The 22,199-nt window shown below is 42.2% G+C and overlaps 1 protein-coding gene across 10 annotated transcripts in view; it reads right to left on the reverse strand.

The window, feature by feature from the left end:
- ARB2A (ARB2 cotranscriptional regulator A) overlaps positions 1-22,199 on the reverse strand; it is a 260,683-nt gene that overhangs the window by 39,813 nt on the left and 198,671 nt on the right. The window contains exons 11-12 of one of the 10 annotated variants that reach the window (XR_013943951.1): positions 15,697-21,814; positions 2,879-10,111 (exon numbers count right to left, since the gene is read on the reverse strand). The exons of 7 other annotated variants lie outside the window; for them this stretch is intronic. Coding sequence is in view for 1 of the 3 variants with exons in the window: in XM_080575226.1 (XP_080431352.1) it covers positions 21,747-21,814 (68 nt within the window). In the remaining 2 variants the exon portion in view is untranslated. Of the gene's footprint in view, positions 1-2,878; positions 21,815-22,199 lie in introns of those variants that run through there. 2 more of the 10 variants (XR_013943952.1, XM_080575226.1) reach the window with 2 other exon arrangements.

Raw genomic sequence — 22,199 nt, forward strand, 5'->3', positions numbered from 1 at the left:
CATTAATGTTGGTGCCAGTCTGAGTCCTCAGGTGGCTTTAGATGACTGGAAAAATACACAGAGACTGATAAATTAAGACTGGGAGAAAGTTCTGAACGTAACTACAAAAATGTAAAGAAATGGAACTGGTGACTGTCAAAGGGATTCGTAACACCGCACACGGTATTGTTTTGTATATGTGCTGCAAACAATAATCAATTTATAAACCTCAATACTGAAATACTTTGTGCTCCAAACCATTGCAGAACAGGCAGTCTTAGTACAAGCATTTCCCTGTACCCTGACAATATGCCTACACATGCTCCAAAAACCACTCCAGGCTGGGGAGCATATTTCAGGTCTCCAGCATACGAGCCTCCTGCAGACTCATCTGCAGGGGCTGGAAGTGCTGCTGCTCCCTGTTGCTTGTCCAGCCCCTCTGCTGGAGGGCTGGCCCACCAGGCCGAATTACGTGGAGGGCTGGCCCACCAGGCCGAATTACGTACCTGTGGGCATCACAGCTGCTGGGGAGTTAGTTGCTGCTCTCCCTCCCAACCCATTCATGGCCGAGGGTTATGAAGACATAATTGCCTATTGAAACATATTAATCCCAAATTTTGTAAGTAATTTCACCTATGAGACACAAACAACCCTGGCTTTGCTGCTGTCTGACCACTGGTGACACAGGCAAAAAGCTCTGTGTCTTGTGACCCGCTCTCCAAGTCCCTTGTCACAGTTCCTTCATTTCTAGTATTGCCTGGAACAGAATAAAAAATATTCACACTGCTTATCTATTTGCATATTCATCTTGTCCATCACAACAGAGAGACAAATTCAGAATATTTTTTTAAGGTTTCTCTTCAGCCTCTAGCTATAGGATTTAATTGTTAGTGAGTTACATAGGCATGCAGCAGTCTGTCACATGAAGCAGATCACCCTGGTTTTGTAGTGTGCACACATACAGTGCTGTCTATCCCCTCGTTGCCCACCCAGGCTCAGGACACGCACAGCAGTCTGGGGTGAGCAGATGCTGCAGGCTCACTCATGTGGGTGCAGTATGACCCGACTGAGCACTCTGAGCTCAGTTTTCTGTCTCCAGCTTTGGCTAAGGCATTTCTGCCTCCACTGGCTCCTTAAACTTCAATTAATAATGACAAGAAGTTAAAAATCATGAAATTAAAAAAAAAAAAAAAAACAGTAATTTTCCTTTCCTTTCCTTTCCTTTCCTTTCCTTTCCTTTCCTTTCCTTTCCTTTCCTTTCCTTTCCTTTCCTTTCCTTTCCTTTCCTTTCCTTTCCTTTCCTTTCCTTTCCTTTCCTTTCCTTTCCTTCCTTCCCTTCCCTTCCCTTCCCTTCCCTTCCCTTCCCTTCCCTTCCCTTCCCTTCCCTTCCCTTCCCTTCCCTTCCCTTCCCTTCCCTTCCCTTCCCTTCCCTTCCCTTCCCTTCCCTTCCCTTCCCTTCCCTTCCCTTCCCTTCCCTTCCCTTCCCTTCCCTTCCCTTCCCTTCCCTTCCCTTCCCTTCCCTTCCCTTCCCTTCCCTTCCCTTCCCTTCCCTTCCCTTCCCTTCCCTTCCCTTCCCTTCCCTTCCCTTCCCTTCCCTTCCCTTCCCTTCCCTTCCCTTCCCTTCCCTTCCCTTCCCTTCCCTTCCCTTCCCTTCCCTTCCCTTCCCTTCCCTTCCCTTCCCTTCCCTTCCCTTCCCTTCCCTTCCCTTCCCTTCCCTTCCCTTCCCTTCCCTTCCCTTCCCTTCCCTTCCCTTCCCTTCCCTTCCCTTCCCTTCCCTTCCCTTCCCTTCCTTCCCTTCCCTTCCCTTCCCTTCCCTTCCCTTCCCTTCCCTTCCCTTCCCTTCCCTTCCCTTCCCTTCCCTTCCCTTCCCTTCCCTTCCCTTCCCTTCCCTTCCCTTCCCTTCCCTTCCCTTCCCTTCCCTTCCCTTCCCTTCCCTTCCCTTCCCTTCCCTTCCCTTCCCTTCCCTTCCCTTCCCTTCCCTTCCCTTCCCTTCCCTTCCCTTCCCTTCCCTTCCCTTCCCTTCCCTTCCCTTCCCTTCCCTTCCCTTCCCTTCCCTTCCCTTCCCTTCCCTTCCCTTCCCTTCCCTTCCCTTCCCTTCCCTTCCCTTCCCTTCCCTTCCCTTCCCTTCCCTTCCCTTCCCTTCCCTTCCCTTCCCTTCCCTTCCCTTCCCTTCCCTTCCCTTCCTTCCCTTCCCTTCCCTTCCCTTCCCTTCCCTTCCCTTCCCTTCCCTTCCCTTCCCTTCCCTTCCCTTCCCTTCCCTTCCCTTCCCTTCCCTTCCCTTCCCTTCCCTTCCCTTCCCTTCCCTTCCCTTCCCTTCCCTTCCCTTCCCTTCCCTTCCCTTCCCTTCCCTTCCCTTCCCTTCCCTTCCCTTCCCTTCCCTTCCCTTCCCTTCCCTTCCCTTCCCTTCCCTTCCCTTCCCTTCCCTTCCCTTCCCTTCCCTTCCCTTCCCTTCCCTTCCCTTCCCTTCCCTTCCCTTCCCTTCCCTTCCTTCCCTTCCCTTCCCTTCCCTTCCCTTCCCTTCCCTTCCCTTCCCTTCCCTTCCCTTCCCTTCCCTTCCCTTCCCTTCCCTTCCCTTCCCTTCCCTTCCCTTCCCTTCCCTTTTCCCTTCCCTTCCCTTTTCCCTTCCCTTCCCTTCCCTTCCCTTCCCTTCCCTTCCCTTCCCTTCCCTTCCCTTCCCTTCCCTTCCCTTCCCTTCCCTTCCCTTCCCTTCCCTTCCCTTCCCTTCCCTTCCCTTCCCTTCCCTTCCCTTCCCTTCCCTTCCCTTCCCTTCCCTTCCCTTCCCTTCCCTTCCCTTCCCTTCCCTTCCCTTCCCTTCCCTTCCCTTCCCTTCCCTTCCCTTCCCTTCCCTTCCCTTCCCTTCCCTTCCCTTCCCTTCCCTTCCCTTCCCTTTTCCCTTCCCTTCCCTTCCCTTCCCTTCCCTTCCCTTCCCTTCCCTTCCCTTCCTGAGCCTTACCAATCTTAGCTGAAATATTCTCCAGCTTTTTTTTTTTCCATGCCATTATCTGGACAAGTAGTTTGTGTTAAAAAACCCAAGACAGCAATTGGCCACTTCACAGCAGCAACTCTAAATAAAATACAGACCACCACCAATTCGCTATAAAACCATAAATGAGAAGAAAATAGTTGTCTGTATCTGATATTTGCAATGCTGTACATTGTGGAAAGCTTCATAGCTGCTGTGACAACTTGATAATGTCCTGAAAAGACTATGCCATCTTTATATGCAAAACAACATATTCTACTATCAACACCTAATGCCATCATCCACGATCTTTATAATGAATTAAATCAAAAGACAAGGAGGTACAACACACAGAAAAGGTAATGCATTTGGAATTTGCAAGTGCACATTTGAGAAATGGCTCTACCAAGCCACAGCAATTGCTCCTTGTAATAAATTAGCTACAACCTTGGCAGACCAATTCCTCTTCCCACCAGATCCCTTAACGCCAACTCTTTCATTTGTATGTGCCAAATGGGTTTTAACCCTCTCCACGCTCCCAAGTTCAGTAAATCTCTATAAAAGATATCTGCTCTCATCACACTGCGAGAGAACGGGCTTATCTCTGCAGTTTCCATAGACAACAATAGCACATGGAGCAGTAAGAGGGAAAGAAACTGAGGACTGAAACTCCACGGGAGCCTAGGGCATACCCAGGTGGGTGTTAGCAGACACGCCTCCTCTGCTCTTCCCTTGTAAAGCCATCCCATGCCAGATCAAACAAGGCACAGTGCAGTGGTCCCAGGGCTGGTGGCCTCCTGGCAGGGCACTTTGTGGCACGGAGATAAAGCCGGTAGGCATGGGCCACATGACTCCAGGTCTGTCTTTGTGTCTCTGTAGGGATGTCTAGCTCCTGCTGAAATTAACGTGGAAAGGCATCTAAACAGGAGGGCTATGGCTTCCCCTAAAATGTTCTGCAGCTCCGCAGCAGAGCAGAAGCCACATGCATGTCTCATGTTGCAAGCCAGCCTGCATGCAGTCAGGGGTTAACCCCCAAAATCAGCCTGATTTATTACCTTGGGATAAGTGCCTTTAACTGTCTGCTTTTATTTTAAGAGCCTGAGGTCGGCCCTTGGGGAAGAGCAAAACTCAAAAGCAACCCAAACTGTTGCTGTCTTTTCCAGAAGCATGTGCTCTGCTACCAAGCCAAATTACTCAGGACACCCTGAAAAGCAGGCAGACTAGTGCTGAACACCTCTGTGACTGCACTGAGTGAGTCTCCCTGCACAGTCGAGGAACTAATGGTAAAGTCCCACAAGGTGCTGGGCACCTTCTAAAATGCTCAGGATCCTCATGTCCCAGTGGTACTGAGAAGTGATGGGAATGCTGGGTGCTCAGCAGTTTCAGGACTGATTCATTACATCATACAAGGCTGATAAAGAGGAGGCATATTTTGAATTAACAAAGCAACTATAGATAAAACCTTCAGGGCCAAAATGCCTTCTCCTATTTAATCTTAAAAAAAAAAAAAAAAAAAAAAAAAAAAGGAGAATTAAAATGTCGCCACATTTACCAAGTATTGTATCAGCCTATAATGCAAAGAATCAATTAGAGATTCAGAAATTCTTAAATAAACTACGGGCTTTCAGAATTTTTTGCAGTTGGGTTTTCGTGGGAAGCCTTGAACACTGAAATAGGAAAAGAACTTAAAGCTGTAATAAAAGAGGTTATGACACAAATACAATTAAAAAAAAACACCACTTTTTGGCACTGAAGCATATGCTCTGCCCCCTGCAGCTAAAAGTCACATACTGAGAGTGTTTGTTCTGTCAAGAATTACTAGTTTCAAGCATGGCTGGTGATTTTGGACAGTAGCACTTCAGAAACCTTCAATCTGGCACTTTTATCACTGCACATTTATTAAAGCATCCCCACCGTCCAAACTCCCAGGAGTTTGGGGATCTGACCTCTGGGAAAAAAGATAAAAAAGGTTCCTGAGACACTGTTTTGATCGGATCCATTTTTTTTTTTTTTCTTCAGCCAGATCATTATTCCAAACCATTCCTTGATTCTTCAGAAAAAGTAGTAGATGCAAGAGCGATTCACTCCTTTCTTTCCTGGGAACAGACTGGCAATGAAGCCGGCCAGAGCCCACACAATTGCTGCTAAAGGTACTAGTGTTCTCAGCAAAGAATTATTTGCAAGCTGTAAGATCAGAAGCAAACCGATCAGCACAATTTATTTTATTAATTTAATCCATTGCAGTTCACTTGCCTGAAGATGTTCTGGAATTAGCATGAATACAAGGAAGAGTTCACTGTTTACTCTTATGTATTTTACTATGCCGTACGAAGTGTTTGTTTATTTAGTACAAATAACATTAGCTATAAATGCATTTTTTTTTCCCGGTTAGTAAATTCACAAAGCCATCCAGATTTCAATCTGTTTGCTGTATGTATGTATTAAATGAATTTGTAAATGGATTGTACATAAATGTTTTACTAAGGCTTATTTGTTATTCCCAGTATGCAATTGCCACTCTAAGCAGTCATATATTTGTTTTACTCTCTGACTGCGTACATTTCGGACATGAAAACCAATAACACAGGGTAGTATCCTCCTGGTTAACACTTCCTAACAGACCTATTTTTGCTCTGAGATGTCAAACTGGGGAGGAAGCTGTTATCAATAGCTGTCATTTCTCCGCATCCTGCCAAAGCCAACAGGTAATTTTACCTGACACACATCAGAAAAAAAAGCTCAAAACTCTCTTCCATGTATTGTTTTTGCAAACATCAAAAAAATACTTCTATTTGCCATTACTTAAGCAACTTTGCCTGAGTGCTATGTATAGTCTTCAGTATATCTTCAAAAAGACAGGAAGGGTGCTTCCAAAATTACGGAAACAGCTTAAAAATGATGAACCTGAGAATCTGTGTGCAATCTGAATTTTCAGTCCTTGAGGTTTTATTTTTTTTTCTGCCTGTTCATACAGTCATAGACAAGCAAGCATGAAAGAGATGTCTCTAGGTCACACACTCCATGCCCTGATCCATGGCAAGATCATCTGCACCTATGTCAATTTCTGGCAAACATCTGTGTATCTGACCTGCCCTTACACACCTCCAGTGAGGGAGGCCCGCAGGCAGTATCCTCCAGCCAAACCATCAGAAAGTTTCTCTTAAACTCTAACCTAAAATTGTCCTGCTGCAGTTTTATCACTTTTTGTACTATTTACCAAGTGTGTGGAGAACAGACTGTTCCTTTCTTCTTCGCGGCAGTCTTTTACACACTTGATGATTTGCACCATGTTCTTCTTTCAACCCTCTTTTTTTAGGCAAAGCCTTCTCAGGTCTTTCAACCTTTTTCAGAAGGCCATGTTTTCTAGGCTTCTCATCGTGTTTGCTGCTTTCTTTTGGAGGCTCTCCAGCTCCTTCTTCTCTTCCATCAGCTCTGCTGCCCATCAGCATATGCAGTGTCCTGGCTGAAGCCTCACCTGTTTGGCAAGCTGTAGGCTAAGACCTTTCAGGAAAAGGCTTATCTTTTCTGCAGCAACGTGTCATTGTTGACTTATTCTCTGTCTGCTGCTGAAAAGGGTAGTGGTTTATTCTCTGGAGGGAAAGGGAACAATTGCTTGACTCTAGCTCCTGTGATCCGCTCTGAAGCCTCTGATAAATTCACCCCTGTACAAGCCACACTCCTCTTCTTCAGGGTCCCAGTTCTGCTAGATCTGGATCAAAATCTGTCGTCGCTGTGATCCCAGTACTGTGTGACACACAGTAGGAGCAGTCAGGAGCAGTTGTACTTTCATGTTTCGTGGCAGTTGATAGGAAGAAAGGCTGTCCCTCAAAGAGGGACTGAAGAGCAGCTGCTTCCTATGTCAAGGCAGAGGTAGTGCTGGTGCCGCAGTGCCGCCAGCAGCAGCACTGCCTCCCTTGCCTCTGCGAGTACCCAGCAATGGAGCAAAGTCTTTAATTTCCTTTGTGAGCAATCCAGAAAGTTACCTAACTCATTGAGAGGCAGGCAAACTCTGGTGCCACTGCCATGTGCTCCAGAAGCTAAGCTAACTACTGAGCAGGGGCCCCGAAGTTTCTTTCTGCTGGAAAAAGACACTGCTCCAGCTCCTGTGCTTTATTGCTTTTCGTTGCCTTGCACTACCCTAAACAATTAGCCCAACAGAAAGGGTCCCTGGATAGCAACTGCAGAGCAACGCAGGTACTCACGTGGCAGAAACTTTGCATAAAGCCTCCCTGTAACTGGAACGAGTTGAGGAAATAGGAAGGCACGAGGACAGCTAGTCCTAAATGTGGAGTCTGATGGATTTTGCAGACCTGTCTCAGCAGTCTTTTCCACCCAGCTCTGACAGCTGGACCAGAAGAGAGAATCTGATACCGCTTCTTTTTTGTGGAGGAAAAGACATCGAAAAACATCCCATTGCTGCAGATAATGGCATGCCATTATGCTAGAGATGAAGCTTTCTACCAGCTCAGGAAATGCGAATAATGCCATAGTGATATACACAACCAATACTTGATTTTTTTTTTTTTCATTTTTATTACAAATAAAAGCAAAGAGCCTAGGATGATTAGAGTATGTCAGAAAAGAGTTGCGTGACAGTTATATGGAGAAAATGCACTCTGCATGAAACCTAAGAAAACATTATTTGCAACGAGTAGATGAGGTCACCTTTGTGCCAGCAGAACCACCCTTCATACATCACCTGCTGGAAATAAAATCGGGGCACAGTCAGAGGTTATTGCATGATAGATGGTGGATGTTAAAGGGCCACCAGAACGTGAGATAACCCCTACAGTTAAATGCTGAAATCTGCAAGAAACCAAAAGGGGTGACATTCAGCCTCAGTTTTCTTAAGCATATGCCTTTTCTGTAGAAAATCTTGGAGCCTGAGATGAAGATCGAGTCCCTAACATTGGGATCTATTTCTTGTCCCTGTCTAGGTCCTGAGGATCCATTCACCACCATGCTGGCACTGCAGCACACAGCTAAGTGAATCTGCCATCTCTCCAAAACTCAAAAGCTAGCAGTCTGCACAGTCTTGTCCCAACACACTATAACTTTGCCAGAGACAAATACGTGTACTGTAAACACATATTTAGCTATTGACTACAAGAAAAGGAAACCAGCTCTGACCTTGTACCTAACCACAAGGACCACGTGTCAGCGAGATTTATGTGTGTGCATGTGTTGTGTTATAATTTATTGTTGTTCTTGTGTAAATAGTGTTTTGTTTAGCGTTATTGCCTTGCTAACTCTGGTCCTTATGGCTTTATTAATCTTTCTTAGTTAATAGAATAAGCACCTGAATGAAGCAAGGGCTCATCTATTTCCCCGGCACAACCACACCCCAGCTAATCTATCTGCTGTCACAGCACTCCACCTTGAAAGCTGGTGGGAAGCATGTGGGCAGAAGGGCTGTGAAGCTCCCAAGAGCTGCACATCGATCCTGGTGGTTCAGCTCTGCAGCACCAGGCTGCCCCTGCAGCACCCGTACTGATGATCCTGCTCACAACCATAATTCATTACGGGTGGAGACTGTCGGAGAAGAGCGGGACACAGTGGGACACAGAGAGAGCAAATTAACTCCACTCCCATGGACCGCAAAGTTCAGAAAGACACAGCCTGTTACCTCCACGTAGAAAGTCTGTAAGAGCAGCAAATATATAAGAAAGGTGAACAGATCAATGCTTCCTTACATAAACATCAAGAATCAGCACAGGTCAGGAAAATTTAAAAATCACTGCAAGTCTGTTGGCTTACAAGTCTTCTAGAAATCTGGAAGTATATGGAGATGCAAATTTCCTGGCAAAATATAGGGAGTGTATGAAGCAAACAACATGGGAAACTAGGATATACGGGCTCTGCAGAGAGTCAGTTTTTGGACCTCAGCTCTTTGGTTCTTGGCTAATACCTATATGCAAAATAAGAACGAAAAGTTCAACCCATTTATCCCACCTAGAGACAGATGTCTCACACAGACATGGAGTATCTGCCAAAAGAGCTTCCAAAACTTTCTGGAAGATGTTCATCATAAAGGAAGGGAACATGCATGATATAGTACAGATAAACAATTAAAACAAAGTTAATCTGAAATAATCAAAAATGAACAAATCCACCTCCACACCAGTCCAGCCCATACTAGGTCTCTTCTTCCATACGCAGGAGGAATTGAAGGTGAGACAGCAGCACGACAGGGCAATACTGCTTAAGAGTGATAAACTGATGCTCCCTGCTCATAACCCGTTTTTAATTTTTAAGAAAGAAATCAATAAGTGCAGATAAAACACAGACGGCTGTAATCCCTGCGAGTAATCTTGTCACAACATGTGCTACTGTAGTTCTACACTTTTACCTTTGCACTTTGTTGTGTGTAACAGAGCAACATAATTAACCACTGGTAGGTAGTGTTTACGTTAGTTCTCAAAAGGTTAAGAAGCTGATTATAGCTAAAATCAGCTTTGCCTGGGGCTTCAGTGGCTCTGTGTAATCAAATTAGACAAGCAGGGCACAGTGTCACCTAACACAAACCAGTGGCACTTTCTTCTCTGCTTTGACCTTTTTCATCAGATGAGCAAGCCAGGTTTTAGCTTATTCCAAACATTTTGAACAGATTAGTTGCCAGTAAACTCCAAGCGATAAGCCAGGCATTAGTGCATACTGTTTTTGTAGGTGACTCGGTGAGACTGCACTCAGGAGATTATTTGGGGGTAGCGCCAGCTTTGCTTTCCCCTGAAATTAACCCTTTGGTTTACATTTTTATTTTGGCAGAAACTGTTTTCTGAAGGTGAAGGGCAATTATTTCAAATCCCCAAATACCCTCGATCACTTTCTTTGTCTTGGACATTTTAATGTTTTGATTCTAGAGATGGAGAGTAGTTTCCCAAATCCAACAGCAAACAGAAAACTTCATAAACGTGGTAGATAACGCATTAGCATTTCTGAGAAGCCACAGGTAACGCGCTCGGCAGAGTTACGGCTCAGCTGCGCGACGCAGCTGCTGTACTCTTTGAAGTCAAGCAAGGTGAATGGTATAATGGAGGAGTTTAAGGAGGTTTAATAATGTAGAGAGAAGAGCAAACCAGCCTTACATCAGAAGAGTGCTTTCTGCACGGCTACACCGTAACTGCATTTAAAAGCAGACTGCAGCGCCAGTAGCTTCCATAATCTCAGTATCTTTGAACATAAAGGGAACAAAAGATTAACCAGGCAAAGAATATATACAGAAAAATAATGGCAAATTTAGATAAAAATAATCTGCAAGTTAAAAATGCAGCATGCTCTTCTGAATTTTATGCACTAACATAAAAGACAGCAGCCAACTATATTTGTTGAATCTTTACATATTTGTTCCCCAACTTCAACTGCGGCTCTGCCTGTTCAGGTACTGTGGCCAAGTTATGGGGCGTTTATGCTGTGAAAACTAGCAGGCACGTGAAACAATAGCTTCTGCAGATGATTCGTGCTTATTCGTTTACAGCCAATAAAATCAAAACTTGTTATTTTAATTGATTAGTCATAAATACAGTTACAGAAGTCAAGTCTCTGTACTTGCACAGTCCGATGATTCCTGCTAATCCAGCAGTACTTAACAAATTCACATGTGGTTAGCTTGCCTTGCCATAGCTGTAGATCACATTTCCATGCTGCAAGCTGTGCAGAAAAAATCAATATGCCAAGTTTAACATACGGACAGGAAACATGATGTCCTCCTATATTTTCAATGAACTTCAAATGACTGCGCTGTTCCTACTCTACAGCATATTTGAGGGAAAGGCATTCTTGAGGAAGATGAAAGATCTAACACACAGTGAGATACACAAATTCATGACTCATGGAATCACACCTGGCTCTATTGTAACAACGTACTTCAAATAATACGGCATTATGATTGCCTCCTCCTGCCTTTACACTTCTAAAGCAGTGACCTGCCCTTCAGACAGAACACACACTCGCCATGCCTCTGTCAGGTTTAGTAGCGAGTCCCTGCTGCCTCGTACAGCTCTGCAACATGGGAGGGACAGCAATCCTTCCCCCCCAGGCTGTCAGAGCCCTGTCTCCCTTCCCTGCACCCCCCGCGACCCGTGACCCAAGGCCGGCACCGCATGGCGGCTCCTCCACAGGCCCTGGGGACGCCGCAGGGCCTGATGGCCGATGGCGCCCTGTAGGCCTGATGGTGGTGGCTGAAGGCCTCTTTGCCAGCAGCAGCAGGACAAAGGGGATGTCTCAAAACCCTCGCAAAGACAGCGGGGGCGTTTCCAAAATGCGAGGCTAGGCAGGGAAGCAGAGAGATTGTCAGCTCTTTCACTGGTAATTTCCCTTCATTGCAATGAGCGGCTGTAAATGGATTAATGGCATTTAGCTCTAGAGAGCATGTCATTGATCTGCACCGAACATATAAACTGTTATATAAAACACACTCAAAGACTCGTGCTTGTTCCTGTCTTTCTATTAATATGTCATTTGTAAGACAAATTTTATTCAGAGATTAATGTACCATTTTAAAAACCCTAGGCATAAAACTCCCAATCAGAAAATAACAATGTAACAATTTTAAGTGTTGAATAATATTAATACTGCAATAAATTACGATTTCAGTACATTTTAGCCTTCTTTTATCAGTTCAGAGAATGTAACATAGTCCCACACTATTACAAATGAGTTCTTTCAGGGACTCCAAAAATATCAAATATGCAAACTTTACCTCCGCAATCTCCCCTGATAATGCAGGAGAATTGATAATTTTGTGGCAATGAATGGTGATCATTGCCCAATATCTACAGACTGTTTCAGGTGTAGTGTATGGATGTATGTGAACATATGCCCCTTTGCAAATCAGAGGACACTACAGAGCACGGATGAGAGCCAACCTTGAGATACGCGATGCTGAAGCGATGACGGTACTGGTGTCCCAAGGCGGTTCTGCCTGTGCCAAGTCACCAACAGTGCAGACTTTGTCCATCCGTCAAGACTCCGATACAGGGCTCCTGGTTTGATAACTAACATCTGGATCTAAATAATGGCCTACACAGCTTGCTCACTTCACTCGGGGGTTTTTATGGGGGGTTGCAACACGGTCAGGAAACTTCTTCCACACAGACAGCTTCATTAGAGCTGGCCAAATGAGCCTGTGCATATGCAAATCACTGCTGAGTCTGTACTAAATCTTTAACATCTTAATGCCTCCATTTGCTTTTTTCCCCTGACTTTGACATTGTTTCACTGTGAACAGCTATATTTAATTTACAAGTTCTTTTTTTTTTTTCCTTTTTTTTTTTTTTCCCCTTCCCAAAACAAGGAGGCAGGAAGTAGATGGGTGTAACTTGCTGAGATGAGCTGCTGGCAGGGTGAAGTGGTAGGTTTTAGTAATAGCTGGAAGCCATAAGAGGTTCTGAGCTTTGAAGTCAGTGCAGCTTTGATGTACTGCTCCCATAGTTAATCGCAAGATAGTCTTGAAAGAAAAAGATTTCCCAAATACCATCCAAGTGTCATCGCTTGTGAAATCCTTGAATGATTTTTTTCTTCTAGTGAACTCTAAATCTAACATTGGGCTGCTCTCACTGCCTCTCAGTCACTCTTAAAGTATATTAATCAGTTAAAAAGATGATTAAACACATGCTCGGACTGGTCCAGGTGAGTAGCTGGCTGCATGCTGCTTTGCCAATGAACTTTGAGTACTTTCTTCGCTGCAGCCATCATGCTCAGCCACAGCGAGGAACCGCAGAGCAGGATGGTGGCACGGGAGGAGGTGGACAGCAGCCTCCAGGGGGGCTGTAGAAGAACATTTACTGATTTTTCCCGTGATATAAATTGTCCTTGAGTTGGACGCTCAAGCAATGAGAGCATTCATTTTTACTGAAAATATAAACAAAACTATCCCTGGCCAATTAGGTTTAAAAAATCAACTCATAAAAGCATCTTTTGAATATTTAGCATCTTTTGAAAATAGTTGTACGATATCCAATTTATTTTAATAACTAGATTTTAAGCCTGATCCTACTCTACATGTCAAATGTCATCTACCAACTACATGCCAAAGTGCAGCAAAACAACCATTTCCAAAGAGTCCAAAACTATCAGGGCAAGAACATCAAAGGTTTAAACCACAATCCCCGTCCTACAATGAAAAGCTCTTTACCTGTGCACATTTATATCTGAACAGAAAGGGGAGACACCATTCACCAACACCCATGTCTGTCCAAATGGACAGAAATAAAGAAAATGGCATGTGACTGGTAAATTATGGGAGAGCAACACGTCAAGGTCAGAGGTCAGTGAAGATTTCAACAAATCTCAGAAGATATGGCAACAGATTAAGCAAGGGGATAGACTGCCCTCCAACCCTAACCTGTTAAGACCTTTGAAGTCTTGTGGTTACCTCTATTCTGCTCTTTCATATTAGTTGTTAGTTACACTAATTACAGCCTAATAGTGCACTGGAGCCAGGCACTTTTTGCAGAGCCATCCGCAGGAGGGCTATGTGTGGAACAGTGACCTCCAGCCGAACAGAGCTGTGCATGTCACAGGCACTTGCCCCTTTCAAACAGTGGGCTGCATCGCCTGTTGCAGGTAACGAACTTTAAGATGTTAGTAACTTCAACATGCTTTGCACGTTCAAGAAACAGACACAACATTTTGCAAGAGAAATTGTAAGCTAAATAAAAGCCTAGCCCCAAACTTGGGTTAGTCTAAGTAGGGTCTGACAAAACTGCTGAAACAGATTTAATTCTAAGAACAGTTGTAATGTGTGCTGGCATAATGATTACCAAAATAAGGATGTAAAGTGCAACCCCTCATAAATACTGCATATTCAGCACTGAAATCAAAGAAGTAACTTAGTGTTGCTGCCAGTAAGCTTGAGTGAGGGAGTGTGGGATTAGATGTGGAGTCTATTTGCATTGATTTTGCATCAATATCCATATTAATGCTAACACAATATTGTATCATATCTGGGGACAGCATTCAGCTCAGAGTCTCTCTGGCAGCTGAAGTATCACTTGTAAAGCTTCAGTAAATCATTTAGTAGCATTAAACAAAGTCAGGCACTAAATCAGAAGAAAAGTTCAGAAAAAAAGATGTAGTGCATAAAAATCATACCAGAATTAACAAAATGTATAACAAAAGAGCCTGTGTGTGGAAAGAATAGCTATTCAAAATCAATTTCTATTTCCTCATTTATACGAGGAATATTTTTTACATGGTAGATAAAAGCTTTGCATGATGACAAATCAATCTACCTGCAATTGCTGGGAACTCTGTTACCAAGATAACATAATTTGTCTGCGGGTGCAAACTCTCAGCTGTGAATACACCTTTAAAGAGATACAAATAAAAATGTAGTTTTAATGAAGACACAAATGAGGAGAAATTAGGACTTCCTTGCATCATCTAGTAGCAGAGCGCTCAGAAGGCAAAATGAAAGTCTGACAGGAAGTGATATAAATGCTCAAATATGATTTAATCTGGATTTCTGAACATTTAATAAAACATAAGCTTTATGATCAGCACGCAGAATAATAGAAAAGATCCTGACTTCTTTACTGAGCCCTGAGCTATCCTGGAACAAAGGTACAAGGATATAGGGAGATATAGGGACTGATCTTCCCAAGCTCACATACGTGCACCTCTTACTTACTAATGCACAATTTGCAGCTGATCTCTCTGCTTAGAGCATGCTCTTGCTGGGTTGGCTCAAAGAGAGCAACCCACGGCATCCAGCTGGTGGGAAATCACACTGCAATTTGGCACCATCTCCTCTGGGCTCTCCTCCACATGGTTCATGGTTTCTCTTCACTTTATCCTTGCCCAGAGGGAAGTAAGTATGGAAACCAGTGTCTTGGGCAGTTCTTCTGTCTGCCCCTGACTCCGTTAGAGTCATCAACAAAAAATAGCGCAGCGCATCTCTTCTCAACAAACCTCTTTCTTTGCCTTCTCTGCAAAGGTATCCTGTCCAGGCAGATGCCAGAGACAGCGCAGCTGCTCCCAGGTGCTGCACCACAACCCTATGGTGGGGACTGATGGCTGCAAGCACAGCCAGTCCCATGGACAGCAGCAGCACAAGGCAAGAGCCGAGGCTGTGCCAGAGTTGGCTGTAAGATGGCCTGACACCTCACTGCTTGATCCAGCAAAGATCTGCCTCTCCAGCCACAAGGCTCTTCCATCCCCAGATTTACCTTCTCAGAAAGGACAATGCATTTACAAGACACAGGTAAAAGTAATTGATTTGCATGGACTCGCTAATTGAAGTGACCAATTTTCAGCTGACAGACTGTTTAGTGCTTTTTCAGCTCCCAGGCCCCTGAAGCTTGAACCCTGTCCTCTGCATCTAACGCAGATCTTTGTGGAACACTTATGCTTTCCTGGAGGACAGCAGATGTGTGCTTTGAGGCTGACAGAGAGAATTACAACAAACAAAACATAAAGCAAATGGTTAATAAATTTCATCTAAAGCTATTACAAGAAGGAAAAAAATACACTTGAATATTTGTCTTTAATTCACACTCAGCATTTGGTTATAGTAGTGGTCTCCAGAGACAAAAGGACAGATGTGAGACCCACCAAAACCTCTGGGAATCTTTCTCCTTTGGTTTTAATGGCAGCTGAGTCAGGTCCCTAGCAGTCAAAAGAAATTTGTAAGATTCATAAGCTATGCTGAATTTGTAAGCTGTACCTAATGGAAGAGTCTAAGTTCTGCAGTCAGTAGCAGGAAACTGTCAAAATCATGAATGTCTGGAGCACTCTTGAAATAAAACAAATTGTACCTTGCAGCTCTTATATGCATTGGTGTTAGACTCCGGCACAGTACTGCTTTAGGAAATCTTCAACTGTTATCCTATCTGTGCTTGATATTATGGAGAAATACTGAAAAGGGAATAGAAAACATTTCACTAAATGGGCCAAGCTGCATAAGAGGATGTCTACAACTCTGTCCCCATATACCTCAAATAACAAATATTTTAATCTAACAAAGGGTAACAGTGAGTCCTTGAAGCTCATTTATCCTAGCATTGCAAAGTGACACCAGTTGTTAGGGAACAAGTGTTTTGAGTTTAGTACACATTCCCCATAGGTGCAGCTGTATCAGGAAAGCACACGCATCGGATGGACCAGCCACAGTGCTGGCACCTTCTGGCAGGGCTGGGCTGCTCTGTCTTCTGCCCAGCATGAGCATTCAAACACTAGAGAAGCACTTGAGTTCAACACTCAATTCAGTATATTGTTTAAACGTCGCCATAAAAGCACTGACCATTTGGAGACAAAGAAGGAAATGACACATGCAGATATAAAAATAACTTGTTCTGCCTAGCAAAGCTAAGGTCTGCCCTCATCAGACGTGGAAGCTCTCAGTGGGACTCAAACAGTTCCTCATGCAAATATCTAAGGGTAAAGAAATTGTATCTCAGATTGCAAACATATGTGGGTTTTATTTACATGTAATAAAAGCTTTATATGTGCATGTAATGATTTATAACATATCATTTCAAATGATGTTAACATAAAAATATCAGATAAAGTAGTAAGAATTTTTATATACGTCTCATTTGCACAGAGATTAAACTAACAAAAAGAAGTCTATTTTCCTGCCCTTAAAAGTAGTGATGGACACTTACTAGCATTTGTTGAGAAGTACACGACATTTGCCTTCAAATTGACTACTGTACTCACAGCAGCAATAATGAAAATCTAAAATGTCTTACTCTATTAAATGTGTGGATTATTTCTCTATCAAGGTGTTGTAGGTATGTCTTCTAAACTTACTTAAAAAAAAAAAAAGGATAAATGTGGGGAAAAAACCTTACTCCCTTTTTAATATAAAAATTGGGATATAATTTTAAAAATCTTATTAAGCAAATTTGGCTCACCAGAATAAAGTATTTCCCGGAAAAAATACATATTTTTTAATACACAAACAATTGTCACACAGAGCAGGGTTTTTATGTCATAACATATGAATGTAATGTCTGCTTCAGTTAGCCTTGTACTTAAAACTACTTGTGCAAACAATCAACATCTGAACATTAGTTATAAGCAGTTGTTTGCTTTTGCTTTTAATAAATAGATAACAATCACAATGCATTTAAAACAAGTCACTTAACTGTCCCTGTGCATTAACATGATGAGATTAGTTGCTGGCACTGGTTAGCAAAAAATGACAAGTCCTCCCAAAAGAAAATAGGGCCTTTCAAATATAGGCATGTTCCTTGATAGGAGAAAGTTTAAAGTGCAAATATACTGTGAAAAGGGCCTCTAAAAATGGCATCACAGAGCTCCATGTTTCTCATCTTTTGGTTATTTCACAGGTTGGGAAACTAATCTTCTCAGCTGAGAGATACTTGGAGCAGCCAGAAAACTGTTAAATTAGCAATTTGAGGGCAGGGTGCTAAGAAGGCAAATATGATACAAATTTAACCTCCATGTGTTGCAAATAAATTTAATTTATGTGGCAAAGAAAAAGAAAGAGAATGTTAAAATCAATTCTATGCCACTGCTAGGAGTTTCTCCAATTCTTGTTTGTTGTCCAATCACAGCAATGAGCAGGAATTTGTTATAATTGGCATTACTGACAGCTGTTAAGATAATTTGTATGCCTGAAATATTAAAATGTCTGTTTATTACCTATTTACAGTGATCCAAGTGAATAAACGTGGTGAGGACGTGGCACCCTGTTCTAAAAAACCCATTACTTATTCCAAAGACAGCAATAAATCTGAATGTGAGTCTTCGATGGATGTATGCCAGTGTGCCAAAAATGCCCAAGAGGAGATGATGGTAGGGAGGTTTGTGACCTTAGCAAACCAGAGAACAGAATAAGTTTCTTCTCAAGCAAGCAACTGCAGTGCATGGAAATTCTCCTTACCCTGAATACATCAGTTTGGGAGGTAAATACTGTAGGTTTCTTCTGGCCAGTTCTACATCAAAATTAAGAGTTCCTAAAAATAAGGAATGGCAATTTTCTAACACCAAAAGTTATAATGCTTTCCATGAATTTACCATTTTGGACAGTGTTGTGATGGATAAAAATGAATGAAATCACTGGGCTGGAATTGGGTTGCCTGGGGACAGTGAACCTGACCTGATTACATTCAGTCCGATTGAACAGAGAAGTCTCAGCCAGCAACATGCCAGCAACACACAAGCTTCAAATGGCTATTCTCCTCAAGGTAGGAAAAATACTGGCAGCTTTATTCAAGATGAGATATTTCAACATAAAAGAATGACTGATGTCTTAAAAAAAGTTTGTTGCATGACAAAGACAAAACAAAACCAAAAAACCTGCAGAGCTTTAGTCCTTCTGGTTCAATGAAAAAGTGAAGTCAATCGTTAGGTATAGAAAAAAGGTGGTAATAGCTTGTTGTCGGTATGAAAAGATGATAAGGAAAGCTAAAGTTATCAAAGCAAAAACAATCTATGACTGGCAAAAAGCACAATGAGGAACTTTTTTTTTTTTTTTTTTTAATATATAAGCAGCAAATGCAATCCATAGCAAACATGTTGATCTTCAGATGGAGATTGTGAAACTGTAAATAACACAGAAGAAAGTATGAAATTGTTCAATATATGTTTCTATTATCTATTTGGAAAAAAAAAGGCAGATGTTTGGTGAAGTTCATTCTATTTCAATTCATCAATATCTTCTTAGGGATAAATATTTGTAACTTGGCAGACTTGCAGAGTTTGTATTCAAGAGTCATAAAAAGCTAACCGGTTACCAAAGTTCATTTTGAATGAAACTTAAAATATCAGAGAAATTAAAGAAGATGGGAGAAATCTCAATCCAACTTTCAGAAAAGACTATCTGCACAGTTAGCTTGACATAAATATCAAGAAAAATAAAGGAGAAATGGATATATAGTTCCATAAATCCCTGCTTTAGATACTGTGGACATGAAGAATCAGCTCTTCCCACTTTTTTATTATGACATTTCACCTTTCTCTCTTTCTCTGCAGCTTTTCTTCCCAGCAAATCCAGCCTTCTTTAGGGGAAACAATCCCAATTCATTCAAACTTTCATTGCAAACCATCTGCTCTAGACTTCTAATTATTCTCAGTGCTTACCACTCTATCCAACTGTCTGATGTGTTCTGGTGGGTAACCATTGCTTACCCACGTGTTCCTGAACTTGTATGTTTGCAACAAGGAAGATAGAGGGATCTAAACCTGGAATTTTGGAAAAGACTTCCCAAAAAGGATGTGGCATGACAGAGCACAAAGGAAAGAACCAATTAGATGAGCATCTGCCAGGAAACAATGTAAGAATGTTTGATCTTGCCTTGGGATGGGGGATGAAGCTGATCCATGTTAAAAATCCCTTTCAGAACTGTGATATTGGAGACTACTAATGAAGAATTGGGATAAAAGAACATAATTAATTAAAGACAACATAACTTACTGGCAAGTAAGTCTCTAACAAATAAACTCAGTTCATCTTTGATGAATTAACATGCTTAGCTGGTAAATACTTATATGCAAATGAAGTATACTGATTTTTTTTTTTTTCCAGGCATTTGACTTATTCCTCCAGAATATTCTGAGCAGCTGAACAAATTATGCCAAGTTTCCTATGCATTTTTGGAAAGCCCTTTGTCTTCCTTTTCTTTCCAGTAACTACCTCCTGCTTTTCTCAAGTTTCCCCTTAAAACTCTGGAAAAAAAGATCCTATATCCTGTCATCATATTGGAGCCACATACCTGCTACAGTTGACTGGCTGTGACTGCTTCTTCGCTAGTTGTTCATTTTCAGGCACCATGTATATCACCTGAGTTACTCTACCTTGTCTTTCAAAGGAGACAATGGAAAGTCTTCCTTTTATGAGGAAGACACATTTCTCATTTCTTCTTCTATGCTGTCTACTGTTCGCCGTAAACTCAGAGCAACTTAATTACAACTAAAACTTCAAATTAGGCAGAAATTGATCAATGTTTCATAAATTCATAAGGGGACAAATGGCACAATTGTAGAATTCCTGTTTACTTGGGAAAGCATGTTAAAAATCAATATAACTCAATATTTCTAGGAACTTGCAGACTAAGTAATCTGCAAATGTAGTTGTCAGGGAGAAACCGCTATTGAATAGAGATTGTTACTGACGGAGTGTCCTAAGGCTATTCTACAACACAGGAAGTAAATGTAAATTCACTGGTGGTAAAACTTGTGCGAATGAGAAGATTGGCAGAATGAATATTAACAATAAGGTCTGCATGCTTTTGGTCCTTTTTATTTATTTATTTATTTTTAAAATGTGTATTCATCTGTTTGTTTTCTTTTTTAAAGCTACATGCAGTGCTGCATAACACTACCTCATGAACGAAGATAAAGAGCTGCAGTTACAGAAAGGATACCAAGAGCTGCTAAACAAGCTTCTCCTACACAGCCTCTCTACAGTATGGTGATAAAGGGGTCAAACGTGACCCTTCGCAGATGAAACAGGAGAAAAGCAGGTAGTGAAGATTTGAAGTCTGTATATTGCATTAGTGAGATGCAAGTCTGTTTCAAAGAAAGGATGTTGAAAGACTGACGACGCCACAGAAAAATGTATAAAAGCACTTGAAACCTGGAGAAATTAACTCCAGTTAACTGCAGTGAGACTTAAAGAATTCTATGTATTCTGTTTCTCAGAAGAAAATTGAATGTTGATTTGATTCCAGTATCTAATTCACTTGGCAAAAAAGCAAATGTATTCAATGGCTCTTTAACTTAGTAGAAAAAGGCACAGCAAGAACTAATGGCTGGAATCTGAAACCAGAGAAAATCAAACCAGAAATGAGCCACTCCTGTTAAATGTTTGAAAAATTATAAAAGGAAGCAATGGATTCCCCATCTCTTGAATCCTTCTAGCCGGAGCTGAATCACTTTTGGGAAGACGCACTTTGACCAAATGCAAGTTTTTATTTCAGCATAACAACATCTGCTCAAAATATAAAGAGCTGCATATGAGTGGAGAACAAGTAATTGAAATGTCCTTCCTGACCTAAACTATATGCACTTATGAAAAAAGATCAAAAGTGAAAGAGAACATTTCTAAAAATTCTACCAAAATCTGTAAATTTGGATTTGAACAGAAAATGCAAGCTGAAATGTAAATGATCTTTTGTATGTTATTACAATGCAAATATAAGTGTTGCCACTGAATTTCATATTACGTCCCTCAGGGGTCCAAATACCTCCTTACAGGCTTTGAGGATTGGCAGAATTACAGCTTTTGGGATCACAGTGATATACCAGATCCCATCTCTATAGATGTTCTGGCTTAATAGCGGTGCTGAGGATAAAACAGAAAATACTTTTCAAAATGACTAACGGCATATGGAAACAACTTGGAGTGCCAAGGCTAATATTCAGCCTCAGTCCCACAAAGTGCTTAACCAAAAGTCACTGAGAACCATGTGAAGACTTCTGCTCTGGCTGGACTGGAGTCTGTAGATATTCCAGAAGAGACGAAGTCAGCAAGGACAATAGCCTTCTCACCCACCCTGTGGAAGATACACTTTCACCATGCCACAGTAAGGACCAAGGTGCACCATCTGGCATGAGGTTTCCTGCTTGCACTTGGAGCCTGGGAAGGTATTGTGTGCAGAAATGTGGCGACAAGCCACTGCATTAGGGAAGCTTCTGCTGCAATCAAAAGATAGTGCTGACTGAACCAGTGCTAGATTGTTTTTTAATTACACTTACCATAGTCTCTTTAAAGTGTCGGTCTAAACTGTCACAAGGAAATCTGCATTACAGCTGCATCTGCCTATTCAAAAAGTGAACACGTTCATTATTCCTCGTGCTGCCATCATGCCTGTAAATGCTGGTGAGGAGCCGCGGCTTAGGCACTCTGGCGACACAGCTGTGCAGAGGTCTGGCTCAGCATTACCTGGGCTGGCTGGCTTCTCTCTGGGCAAAGGAGAAGCAGAAGCACAGAGCAAGAAGAGCTCAACTCATTAGTCTGCAATTGTGCTGTAGGGTAAGATGTCAGCCAGCACGTAGACAGACTTGGATATATAAAAACTGGTGAGATCATATTCAATAGTATCAGAAGCAATTGTCAGGGCAGTCTAAATATTTTGTAGGAAATATCTGGCTCTAATAATTTACATTATTCTTCATTATCACAATCAAACACTGCCTTGAGGAGTCGAAGGCAAGCATGCATCACTCTAAGTTAACTGTACTCTAAAAAAAAAAAAAGCAATGATAAATAGATGTGTCTGAGCACAAGAATAATTTTGATGAGACTTTTTCTCTAGTATCAGCACAGCCCCAAATACATCTACGTATT

Source organism: Anser brachyrhynchus, assembly GCF_964034855.1.
Source record: "Anser brachyrhynchus genome assembly, chromosome: Z".
Classification (NCBI taxonomy): Eukaryota; Metazoa; Chordata; class Aves; order Anseriformes; family Anatidae; genus Anser; species Anser brachyrhynchus.